This window comes from Furipterus horrens, unplaced genomic scaffold (genome assembly GCF_987537825.1).
Source record: "Furipterus horrens unplaced genomic scaffold, mFurHor1.1.pri manual_scaffold_3, whole genome shotgun sequence".
Taxonomy (NCBI): domain Eukaryota; kingdom Metazoa; phylum Chordata; class Mammalia; order Chiroptera; family Furipteridae; genus Furipterus; species Furipterus horrens.
The window spans coordinates 177399082-177412110 of NW_028327173.1; the positions used below are offsets into that span (position 1 = coordinate 177399082).

Genomic DNA, 13029 nt, shown 5'->3' on the forward strand with positions numbered 1-13029 from the left:
TCCCAGTACACTTCAAGCTCTACGGGCTGCCAGGAACAAAGTCCAGAAGACAGCCCGCCACTGTGCCAACACCTATTGGCTAAACCTGTGCAGAAGCATCCAGGAAACCGCCGATATAGGCAACGCACGAGGAATGTATGAGGGTATCAAGAAGGCAACAGGCCCAATCCCCTCCAAGATCGCCCCCCTTAAGTCCAAGACAGGTGAGGTCATCACTGACCAGGAACAGCAAATGCGGCGGTGGACCGAGCAGAGCTGTACGCGACGAGGAACACCGTAACAGACACTGCTCTTAACGCCATCCCAGACCTACCAGTCATGGAGGAGCTAGACACCCCACCTACTGCGGCAGAGCTCGGCAAAGCCATCGACCGCCTCGCTTGCGGGAAAGCACCAGGAAGCGACGGAATCCCTCCAGAAATCCTAAAGAGTGGGAAACCAGTCCTGCTACAGCCGCTCCACCATCTACTCTGTCGCTGCTGGAAGGAGGGTTACATCCCCCAGGATATGAGAGACGCCAACATTATCACCATGTACAAGAACAAAGGAGACCGCAGCGACTGCAACAACTACCGGGGCATCTCTCTCCTCAGTGTCGTCGGCAAAGTATTCGCCCGGGTCGCTCTTGCCCACCTGCAGACCCTTGCTTCCCGCGTCTACCCAGAGTCCCAGTGTGGCTTCAGAGCTGGCCGATCAACAGTGGACATGATCTTCTCCCTACGCCAGCTGCAGGAGAAGTGTCACGAGCAGCATAAACCACTCTACCTCACCTTTATCGACCTCACGAAGGCGTTTGATCTGGTCAGTCGAAGTGGACTCTTCAGCTTGCTACGGAAGATTGGCTGTCCACCACATCTGCTTACTGTGGTCATGTCCTTTCACGACAACATGCACAGCACGGTGTCCTACAATGGCGCAACGTCTGAGGCCTTCCCAGTCAGCAGCAGAGTAAAGCAGGGCTGCGTCCTCGCGCCTACGCTGTTCGGAATCTTCTTCTCCATGCTCCTCCAATACGCCTTTAAGGACTGCAGCGAGGGTGTCTTCATTCACACCAGATCCAATGGCAAGCTCTACAACCTGGCCCGTCTACGAGCCAAGACCAAAGTCAAAGAGGTGCTCATCCGTGAGATGCTCTTCGCCGACGACGCAGCCTTGACATCACACTCCGAAGAGGGACTCCAGCAGCTAGTCACTTGCCTTTCCCACGCATGCAAGGAGTTTGGACTAGCCATCAGCCTGACGAAGACGAACGTTATGGCTCAAGGCACGGGGACTCCCCCATGCATCACCATCGACGGATACACCCTGGAGGTTGTCAACGATTTCACTTACCTCGGGTCCACCATCTCGAGCTCTCTGTCAGTCGACTTGGAGGTCAATCGGAGAATCGCCAGGGCAGCCACAGTTATGGCCAAACTGAACCGGCGAGCGTGGAACAATTCCAGCCTCACTGAGAAAACCAGACTACGCATCTACCAAGCCTGCGTACTCAGCACTCTCCTCTATGGCAGCGAGACGTGGACCACCTACGCAAGGCACGAAAGGAAACTCAACAGCTTCCACATGAGGTGCCTGCGACGCGTCCTGCATGTCGCATGGCAGGATAAGGTCCCCAACACCGAGGTGCTGAAGCAAGCCAACATGAGCAGTTTGCATGCAGTTCTTAGTGAGAGACGCCTCAGGTGGCTCGGCCATGTCAAAAGAATGGATGCAGGCCGTATTCCCAAAGACCTCCTCTACGGCGAGCTAGCAGAAGGCCAGAGGATGACAGGGCGCCCAAAACTGCGGTTCAAAGACATCTGCAAAAAGGACATGACACAATGCTCCATCAATCTCAACACATGGGAAGTTCAAGCAGACGACCGCCTAGCCTGGAGGCTCGCGGTCAGGCAAGGTACGTCACGCGCAGAGGCTGCGCGCCACAAGGAGGCGGTTCAGAAAAGATCGAGGTGGAAGCAGCGTCTACAGCAGCAACAACAGCCATCTGCCTTCACCTGTAACAAGTGCGGCAGGGATTGTCACTCCCGAGTCGGACTGCACAGCCATTCTCGGCGGTGCAGATAGACTCTCAAGAAGCTACGCCATCGTCTCTTGAGACTGACGGCTGCCGCCGCCGACGAATAGGCTCACTAAATGGCAAATGGACCCAGGAACTATCCATCATAAAATAGAGGCAATAAAGCCAGAATCAAACATGCGAACAGGACCAGAGTGCAAAGTGCCTAAGCAGGTAGCTTAAACTTCCATGTCTTCCACCACTTTTGCACTAGCATCCCCTCTCAACTTACACTTATGGCCTTATGCGGGGATCTTTTACAACCAGCTGATGAGCAAGGAAAAAGCCTGAGCTTGGTTCATGAAGAGATGGCCAGGCACATGAGTGCCTACTAAAATGGGACAGAGCTGCAGTTACAGCCTCACTTGGGGGTAGCCATGAAACTCAGTGCAAGAAAAGTATCTTCCCAATAGGCAAAGGTATGGAAATATACCTGGTCATCCTCCTGAGTGGACAGAGGACTGACCTGAGGTTAGAATATACATAGGCTCACAGACAACGGCAAAGGGCCTGGCTACAAGAGGACAAAGATTAGAAGACTGAAGACATCTAAGTCTGGGGGAGAGTCGTGAGAATGGATGCATGAGAGTGGGCATGGAGTGCGAAGATCTATGTATCACATGTTAACATCCCCAGAGGACAGACATCCACCATGGAAGAAGAATTAAACAACCAAGAAGACAAATGCCTCTGCCAGTTGACATCAGCCAGCCTCTGCCCAACATTAACACATAAAACAGAGCAAATACAGTATAGACACAACATGACCCCAAAGCATGAGGTTCTACTTACCTGGGCTGATCCAGCTATCGTGAAAGCCATATATCTAGCCTAACAGTGACAGAGAACAATGCTGAGCCCTACAACAGCCCCATCCTTCAGGGAGACTAATCAGCCATGTGGTGGCAAGTTGACTACATTGAGCCCTTTCCAGTTTGGAAAAGTAATTCATTGTGATGAAAATTTAAAACATTTCAAGTTGGGTTTGTCTCTCATCAGAGGGAGTGTTTGTTCCCCTGGCACGAGATCCCACATATCATATCAGACCAAGGGACCCATTTTACAGCAAAGGAGGTGACCATGGGATCCACTGGTCATATTACAAACCATAACACCCAGAAGCTTCCAGTCTGACAGAGCACTGAACAGCCTGCTGAAGGCATAGCTGAAGCACCAGTTCAGAGCCTGCATCTGGCGGTATTTTCAGAGATCCCCTAAGTTGCAGAAAGCCACTTCACTCAATGTTATACCTTTACCAATGGGGTCTATATCCAATGATGGGGATTATAAAGTCCTGACTACTTTGGTCCAAAGAAGGACAACTCTGATAGGTCATTTTAGTTCCAGAATTCCCCACAGGGGCCATGAACAGTCACCAGACCAGCATTGTAGCTTTACTTTTCCATAGGTCCAATCTTGCTTCCTTACTCTGCTGCTTCACAGTTCACCCAAAGGGTGGATTTATTATACTTCCTAATAAATATTCTGCACATTAAACTGTCTCAAAGTCTTCTCCTCAGAGAATTCAACCTGCAACACTGCAGTAGTCCAATCAGTGATGATAATGGCTCAGATGTAAGTAGCAGTGGAGGGGCACTGAAAAATGATCAGGTACGTGACATTTTAAAGGATGTACTCATAGAAATTGCTTATGGATTAATGTGGGGAGAAATTTAAAAAAGAAATCATGATTACTCGTAGAGGTTTGCAGCCTGAACAACTCTGTGAATGGTGGGTGTGCCATTTACTGAGACTGGGGAAAGAGATGGAAAAGAGAATGGGGGAACAAGAGTTTTGTTCAGCATTTGGTATGTTGTAGATGCCTATTAGATATGTATGTGAAAGCACACAGTCAAAAAAATAAGTTTGTATTACAGGGAAGAAACTGAAACTAGGTATAATTTTAAAGACATTATTTAAAACCTCTCACTTGTATGAAATCATCTAGAAGGGAGAAAAGCGTGCCAACATTTAGAGCTGGGGAGGAAAAAGATCCAACAAAAGAAACAAAGCAGGAGGGACAAGTGAATTAGGAAAGAACAGTATCCTGGAAACAAAGTGCAGGTTATCTTCAGAGGCAGTCAAATTACCACAAAAGTTTAAGATAAATCAGCTACTGAACCTAAAGTAATCCAAGTTCCAAAAAAGCAAAAAACAAAACAAAAATCTATCTGCTTATAAAACCAAATAAATCTCAATAACTTGTGTTCTAACTCAACCTTGCTACAAAAGAATTTACAATGAGAAAAAGCCAAATTAACAAACTATAAGACCTGCAAATGATCAAGTCATCCCAAGAGGATTCTCAAAGATAACTGTAGCCCTGACTGGTGTGGTTCAGAGGACTGAGCACCAGCCTGCAAACTAAAGGGTTCCTGGTTCCATTCCCAGTCAGGGCACATGCCTGGGTTGCAGGCCTGGTCCCCAGTTGGGGGCGTGCAAGAAGCAAGCACACATTGATGATATTTCTCTCCCTCTCTTTCTCCCTCCCTTCCCCTCTTCCTAAAAAAATAAAATAATAAATCTGTAAAAGCCTGAGCTAACAAAAGTGAAAAAATAAAATAAAATGGTGTCTCATTAAAAAAAAAATAAAAAAGATAAATGTAAACAAGTACAACCCCCAAAAAAATCTTTTAGAATTTCACAAACCTGACAAAGTTATATCTTCACCTTCTATTTTACTATAGTAATTAAAAACAAAAACAGAAACAAAAAACGAATATGCACTACAGACTAAGATCCTATCATATTAAATTCAACTTTACATAACTGGTTACCATGTTGCTCTATTAAACTGATTTCATTTATACTCCTTACATATGCAACCAATTATAAGAAACACCTGGAGTCTGGGGTCATTTCTATTAAAAATTAAGACATCAAGCCCTTAGACAGGAATATTAATCCCTAAGTTAACATTGTTTCCTTGAGATATCCAACTAAACTTTTATGTTTTCTTACAGCATCTTTCCCAAAATAGATCCAATACAATGTGTTACAATCCCCCATATCTGTCTCTCCACCCCACCCCCAACAGTCATGTCATCTCCCATAAACATTGACTTTATAAAGACTTCTCAAAGCTTCCCTCAACTGCCGTTGTGGTCTCAATGCCTTCCTATGAGCCACCACTCCCACAACTAAAACATGCATATAAAGATGCTATTTCTCCACAGTATTTCCTGAATACACCTCACCTTACAAACTGGAGTCATCATCTCTCTATGCCTTGGAATCATCTATCAACATGCAAGGTATATGTCATTACTATATGAAACCTTTCCTAATTATTTGAGGAATAAACTCTGTACTCCAACTGCACTGTGCTATCTATTAACGAAATGTCTCCCTGTGATGTTATGATATAAGAAATACATATTTTGCTCTTTGTACTCAAGTTCCTGGCCAGAGCTCCAAAAATATTTGTAATTACTAAAGTGATAAAGGTGTTAGGAGCATCTTTTATTCTAATATTTGGTCTTTGAGCCCCTTTCTTGACACAGAGCTCCTAAATCCCTTGGAAATTTCTGGGTGATTGGAGTAGTGTCTTTTGTTCTACTGAAGAAACTCCTGGTGGGCTCCTGGATAGGAGCTCATCATCAGAAAGATCAAGCATGATTAGAAGACTGGAACTTTCAGCCCCACGACCCCTTATACCCCAGGGAGGAGAGGTCTAGACATTGAGTTAATAATTGATTATTCCAACATGATGAAGCCTCCATAAAAACACCTGAAGTACAGGGTTCAGAGAGCTTCCAGGTCGCTGGACACATCAAGATGCTGAGAGGGTGGCCCAACAAAGAGGTCATGGAAGCATGGAAGAGGGGGAGGAACGAGTGTACTCCTTCCCCCACATGTTGCCCTATCCATCTCTTTCATCTGGTTGTCCCTGAGTCAAATTCTTTTACTATAAACCAGTAATCTAGTAGTTTTCCTGAGAACCCCCAAAACATAGCCAGTCAGTTAGAAGCACAGGTAACAACCTGGACTGTAACTAGTAAATGAAGTGGAGGTGTCTTGTTGGACTTGAGGCCTTACCTTGTGGGGTATACTAACTCCATGTAGAGTATGTCAGAATTAAATCCAATTGTAGGACACCCAGTCAGTGTCTACTGGAAAACTGAATTGTGGTGAAAATCCCCACACATCTGGTGTCAGAGGTGAAGTATTGAGACCAGTGTTAGAGTGTTGACAGACAAAAGAGTTCTTTTCCTTTCAGTCTCCCAACTAGATTTTTAACTGAAAACATCTTTTAACTCCAATACTTGGTATGACTTCTGGACTAGGGTAGGTAAGGTACTCAATAAAATGTTTGCTGAATGGACATATTTTCTCATATACACGATACTGTAATTGATAGCTAGGTTCCACAAACACTTATTTAACAGCAAATATGGCTGAAACAAGCAGCATTTCAGCACCTTAAAAAAAAGGAAGTGGTCCTTACTTCTGTATCTCATATTCATTAATATATATTTAGCTAGTTAACGCAACAAGAGATCTTTTGATGTCTGTTTAAATAGCTTGTAACTTAGTTTGAAAATATGAGACATAAATTTGTGTATGAAAATGTGTTCTTGACTACTCAAATTCTAATCTGGAAGTCAAAAAGCCATTGTCAAATAACATGACATCAAATACTATTATTATCAAGGCACCTACATTTACAGTAAAGGAAAACACCATAATTCCTAATTCTGGCATTCAGGACCTCTACAATTAAACCCCAATTTACCTCACATGCCACTCTTCTTTTTCTTTTTTTTTTGTATGTTTTATTAATTATGCTTTTACAGTTGTCCCAGTTTCTTTTCCCTTTGCTCCCCTCCACCCAGCAACACCCCTCCCTCCAGCAGTCCCCCACACTTAGTTCATGTCCATGGGTTGTGCATAAAGCTCTTCTCAACATCCCCGTCTATTCCCCACCCTCCTTACCTTGCTTCTTAATTCCTGCACCATTTCCCTTCCTTTCCCCCTCCCCCCTCCCAGATGCCCTCCCCCTACATGCTCCCCATACCTATGATTCTGTTCCCACTCTAGTTGTCTGCTTAGTTTACCTTTGTTCCATTCCTTAGCTTCTGTTGTTGATAGTTGTGATACTGTTTTCATTTCAATGTTCATGGTTTTGATATCCTTTTTCTTAAATAAGTCCCTTTAACATTTCATATAATAATGGCTTGGTGATGATGAACTCCCTCAGTTTTACTTTGTCTGGGAAGCACTTTATCTGCCCTTCCATTCTGAATGACATTTTTGCTAGATAGAGTAATCTTGGTAGTAGGGCCTTGCTTTTCATCACTTTGAATATTTCCTGCCAGTCCCTTCTTGCCTGCAAAGTTTCTTTTGAGAAATCAGCTGACAGTCTTATAGGTACTCCTTTGTAAGTAATTCTCCTCCTCTCTTGCTGCTTTTAAGATTTTCTCTTTATCCTTAACCTTTGGCATTTTGATTATGATGTGTCTTGGTGTGGTCCTCCCTGGGTCTAGTTTGTTTGGGACTCTCTGTGCTTCCTGGACCCATATGTCTATTCCCTCCCGAAATTAGGGAAGTTTTGACCTGGCTGCTGTGGTTCAGTGGATTGACCGTCGGCCTGTGAACCAAGTATCGCTAGTTTGATTCCCAGTCAGGGCACATGACTAGGTTGCACGTCAGGTCACCAGTTGGGGGCCCGAGTGAGAAGCAACCACAGAGTGATGTTTCTCTCCCTCTCTTTCTCCTTTCCCCTCTCTCTTAAACAAACAAACAAATAAAAAGATATCTGTTTAAAAAAAAAATTAGGGAAGTTTTCCTTCATTATTCTGTCACATAAATTTTCAATTTCTTGCTCTCCCTCTTCACCTTCTGGCAACCCTATGATTCAGATGTTGGCACGTTTATAGCTGTCCCAGAGGTTTCTAAGCCTCTCATTTGTTTTAATTCTCATTTCCTCTTTCTGTACTGGTCAACTGTTTGTTTCTTCATTATGTTCCAATTTGTTGATTTGAACCCTGGTTTCATTTCCTTCACCACTTGTTTCATATGAATTTTCCTTCATTTCAGCCAGGATAGCTTTCATTCTTTCCCCGTCCTGTTTAATCTTTGTTGTCAGAGTTGTGAGCATCCTAATCACCAACGCCTTAAACTGTGTTTCTGTTAAGTGTCTATCTCCTCATCCATTAGGCGTGCTATCTGCTCATTGCTTAGTTGTGCCACTGGGACCTTGATCTGCCCCCGCTTCTAGGTCTTACTTCTCTGTCTCATCTTTTTGTGTTTGCCTCTGTGATTTGGTCAAGGGCTGTCACACCTCTTACATTATAGGGTGCGGAGCCTTAGGATTCCTCTGTACAGGGTGACTCACTTCACCCTGTTGTGGCACTGTATGTGGGGGAGGGATCAGAGAGGAAACAATGCCGCTTGTTTAGCACTTGCCCCTTTCCCAGGCACTTATCCCACTTTCGTATGGAACTGTCACCTCTCTAGCTGTAGCCCTGGCTATCATTCCCAGAGTGGGTGGGTCTGCAGACATTCTAGGACCATGGGGGCCCTTTAAACAAGCAGATTCTGCTGAGAGACTGGCAGTGTCTTCCTCTGCCCCAACCCCCACTGGTTTGCACAGTCAGAAACAATAAGGGTTGATTTTCCCTGATGCTTGGGACCATGATCTGCGGGGTCTGGTCAGGAGCTGGGAACACTCCCCAGGTGTCCCTCCTGACTTTTAAAAATGTGTAACTGCGCTTTCCGCCGGCCTGCCATTGCTGCTGCTGCTGCTGCCGCCACTACACCACATCCTCTCTGCCCCTCCTACCTGTCTAAATGAGTATTTCTTCTTTATATCTTTGTTTGCTGGACTTTCATGAAGCTTGATTTTCTGGAACTTCTGGTTGTCTCTAGTTTTGAGATAGCTGTATTCCTTCTTAGTTGTGGAGGGTGACCTAGAGTATCTGTCTAGGCCTCCATTTTGGCCGGAAGTCCCATTCTTCTTCTTCTTCATGCATGCTACAGTCCAGCCAAAATGAACTCTTCCCCTGCCTCCAGGGTCTATACTTACCCACTTTATGTCTTATATTTTATTATCTGCTTTATTAGAAAATTCCTCCTATCAGTTCCACAAACTCAAATCTAACCTATCCTTTGTATAGCATTCAAATGCCATCTCCTAATCCTTTCGTACTTCTTCTAGAGGTAATCTTCCTATCCTCTCAACTCCTATTGGTTTTAGACCTCTTTGACACCATTTATAATTTTATTTCAACATTATGTAGTTATAGATCTATTTTTCCTTCCTCTACATATAATTCAACATTTTTCAAAGTAAGTTCCATGGAATTCACAAAATTAATAAGTACAACAAAATAAAAGTATCATGGTCAAAAAAGTTTGGCAAATGAACTTCTCAGAATTTTTAACATACTAAGGTATACTATAAAACTCTAATGAAACAAAGTATGCCCATTTCCAAAACCTATTTGGCCTTTGAACCATTTTGAATTTTTTGAGGCACATAGCATAGAATTAATATATTTATGGCATGCAGACTCATTAATCTTGGCACCTTATCTTGACTCCATAGATACTCAGCAAGTATTTGTTGAATAAATGGGTAATTGACCCTAGTTAACAAAGAACTCTCATTAAGGTAACTGGCCCAGAGAGAAGTGAAGACTCCAGAAGAATAAGAAGAGAAAAAAAAATAGCAAGTTAGAAGGGAGTACAATGTTCTCAGTAGTACACTAAGAGAAGACAAGAATATTTGCAACAACAGAGAAAGAATCTACTACCCCAGCCACTTTTTATATGTGGAGGAATAAATAATCCAAACCACATAGGAATTCCTGTTTGGAATGTCCATCCAAAGATGATCATTTAGAAACACTGCACATAGATTCTTTCAGAAAGGTCTGTCAATGAGGGCTGAAACTAAGGCGTTCTAGTCAATTCCCAGGATAGTCACTATTAAAATAACTGAATAATATATTACTAATCATTTTTACAAACTGAGGAAATATCCTGTGGTTGATTTTGTTGTACCAAGGTGTTTATGTTTTTTTTAAAAAAATGGCAGTCTCATGGGACCAATAAGGTTTTAAAGTAAGTAGAGTTTGCAAATGAGATTTCATGAATTCGAAGCAAAATTTTCTATTGATTTGACTTCTTTCAGTGTGGAAAAATGAAAGCACAATATAACTTAATAGTGTATTAAAACCAGGACGCATAAAAACAAAATATCCTTGACTATGTTCTGACCTCTGCTTCCCACAGCTCTCCAGCTGTCCAGCTGTGACTAAGAAAGGGAAGCAAGAGAAAAAGACACTCCCTGACTTGTCCTACAACCTAGATCCTATGCAAGTAGCAACAGGAAACAGCAGCAATGACTGGGGTTTCGTTCTTTATCCCCTTCCTCCCTCTAAAACAAAGAGACCAACTTTTCACTAAGGGATAAAAACTTATTCAAGAGTAGAGCCCACTGCAGGGCTGAAATAGCAATAATTTCTTAATCGTACTATAATTTAACTGTAACTATTAATGTAATCATGTTTTCCATATTGTGAAACAACAAGCTACATACGTATGGTCAGGAAAAAGAAAGTCACATGAGTTAAGATCCTAAGCATGTTTAAAATTGCTCTGTGAACCCTCTGGCCACAGAACTAATCTGTCTCTACCATCACTGTCAGCAATGATTTTCAACCTTTTTCATCTCATGGCACACAGAAACTAATTACGAAAATGTACTTTTTGTTGATCTGACCAAAAATGGGTATAATTTTGATTCATTCACAGTGGATGGCTACTGTTGTGTTGGCTATTGTCATTTTTTTATTTGACAATCTAATGGAAAAGAGGTAAGTGCCTCTGACTAGTCAGATATTGAAGTTTTTAAAAATTCTTGCAGCATACCAGTTGAAAATCGCTGCTCTATCAGTAAGTCAATATTAACAGCTATCACATAACTAGAGTCACTGAGTTAAAAGTCTAATTTGATTTAACTACTTTATACTTTACTAAATGGTGAGACCCTAGAAAGCATATATATTTCTCTACCTCCTCCCCTCCCCCTGGAGAGGAGCAGAAATCAAATGCACTTTCAAATAAGTTATGTGGACTCATGTGATCAAACATTTAAGGAAAAATAGACACAATATGGTCTGAAACACAACTGGGAATGTTGCAGTGTCCATTAATTCAAAAATTAATGCATTATGAACTGCAGGACAAAGTAAGTTTTCTATTAAAAGCTAGCTAGTCGAGTATTTCATTAGGTAAATTATAGATCTCAACTTCAAAAATAGTTTTATACCCTTATAAGATATAAAAACTAAAATAAGATAAAAAAAATAAGGAACTACAGAACTACTTTAGTACCTTCCCCAACACACAGTAAAAGCTTTTAGCAAAAAGAATGTCTCCCTGCTCCTGTGTCAATGAATAAACAGAATGGAATTAGTAAAGTTAATGTACTCAACACTTAAATCTGAGAAAATGTACTTAATATTTCCAAATTCTTTCTTGTAACTGTAAATCCTTCACTCACAAATCACTATTTTATTACAAATTATAACAATGACATGTTATTCCTCTCAACAAAAGCAATATCTATCCAAAAGCTGACAGAAACCCGAAATATAGTAACAGTAACAAATGTGAAAAATTCCCAGTCGTAATAAAAACTGGTATTTACATTTTAAGCCAAAAAAGAAAAGAAAAAAAAGGAAAAGAACTGCTGAATCTTAAGCAGAAAAAGGGTCCAATTTTCACTTTCAGAGAAATTCTCTATTGTCAACTTAGACCTCAATTATTACTTACTTTGTTAATATGAAACACAAGCACACAAAGGGTGTTCCTTTTCCTTCATACCTTTGTTTCCATTTCTTTATATGTTTCATTGTTCTGTAGTCCAATTAGAATATTCCTATTCTATTATCTCAAACATCACAGCTTTTCCCACCGCACTTCACTAAATTAAATTTTAAGTTTTAGAGACTGAGAACTCTCAAGGAAACCCATTAGAATGCTCACTGTCTCACGTGTTAAGGATTCCCTAGCTAGCAGTTAGATGGTTTTACAATACACACCAATTCCGAGACGCGCACACAAGTGTTCATTTTAGTTTTGCATCCACTGAGTCTGAAGGGCTAAGTAGGCCTTTATTGTCCTAAAAAATACTTCGGCCTTTTCCAACGTACGGGGAAACCGGCACGAGATGAGTGCGACTCCTATTTACTAATGTTATGATTCCAAACAAGGAGAAGCCCCCTTCGTCCGGATCCCAGGTGGCACCCTGAGAAAATTACGCGAGGATCCAAGCGACAAGATCGGGCTCGCCCAACCTGGGGCTCCTGCCTCCTCTTTCCGCGCCTGAGTCGGCCCTTCCCACCACTCACCCCGAGCACATCTCCCGACGCCCCAGCCTGCTCGGCTCCCTCCCTCCTCCTTTACGACTCCGGGCTCCCTTCCCTGCTCACCTCCCACCCCGACCCCATGCCACCCCTCCCCCATGTCACGCTCCGCCTGCGCTGACACCGGAGCGGCCACTCCACCCCTCTGCTTTCGCACCTTCCTTCCGAGGGTTGCTCCCAGGCCGCGGGTGAACACCCGCTCCTCAGCCCGCCCACCTTGCTTGCTGCACCCCAGGCCTCCATTCCCTGAAGAGCCGCCGGGACGCACCTCGAAGAGCTCGGCCGTGGTAGCCATCCCGGCCGGCTGAGAGGCTCGCCTCGCGCTGGACGCCGTCTCCTCTTCACATGCTGCGCCTCAACGGCGCCGCGCACAGGTCCCCGCTCCGCTCTCCAGCTCCGGCTCCCGGACGCCGCGGGCTCCCCAACTCCCCACCGAGCCCAGGCAAGGCTGGAGAGCGGCCATGAAGCGAAGCTGCAGACGCCTGTCAGCTGCCTCCAGGCACCGCCCGCGCTGCTCCCATTGTCACCGCCTCGTACGCCGGAAGTGGAGCTGCGCGCGCCGGCTTGGCAGTCGGGAGGGGCAGGCGAGGGACGTGG

General features: G+C 43.7%; 1 protein-coding gene across 1 annotated transcript in view; it reads right to left on the minus strand.

Annotated features, from left to right (window-relative positions):
* The window catches only part of EXOC5 (exocyst complex component 5), a 63126-nt gene extending 50139 nt beyond the window's left edge, over positions 1-12987 (minus strand). The window contains exon 1 of the mRNA XM_090270917.1: positions 12701-12987. Coding sequence (XP_090127043.1) covers positions 12701-12727 — 27 coding nt within the window. The 5' untranslated portion in view covers positions 12728-12987. The remainder of the gene's footprint in view (positions 1-12700) is intronic.
* Between the last annotated feature and the right edge of the window lie 42 nt (positions 12988-13029).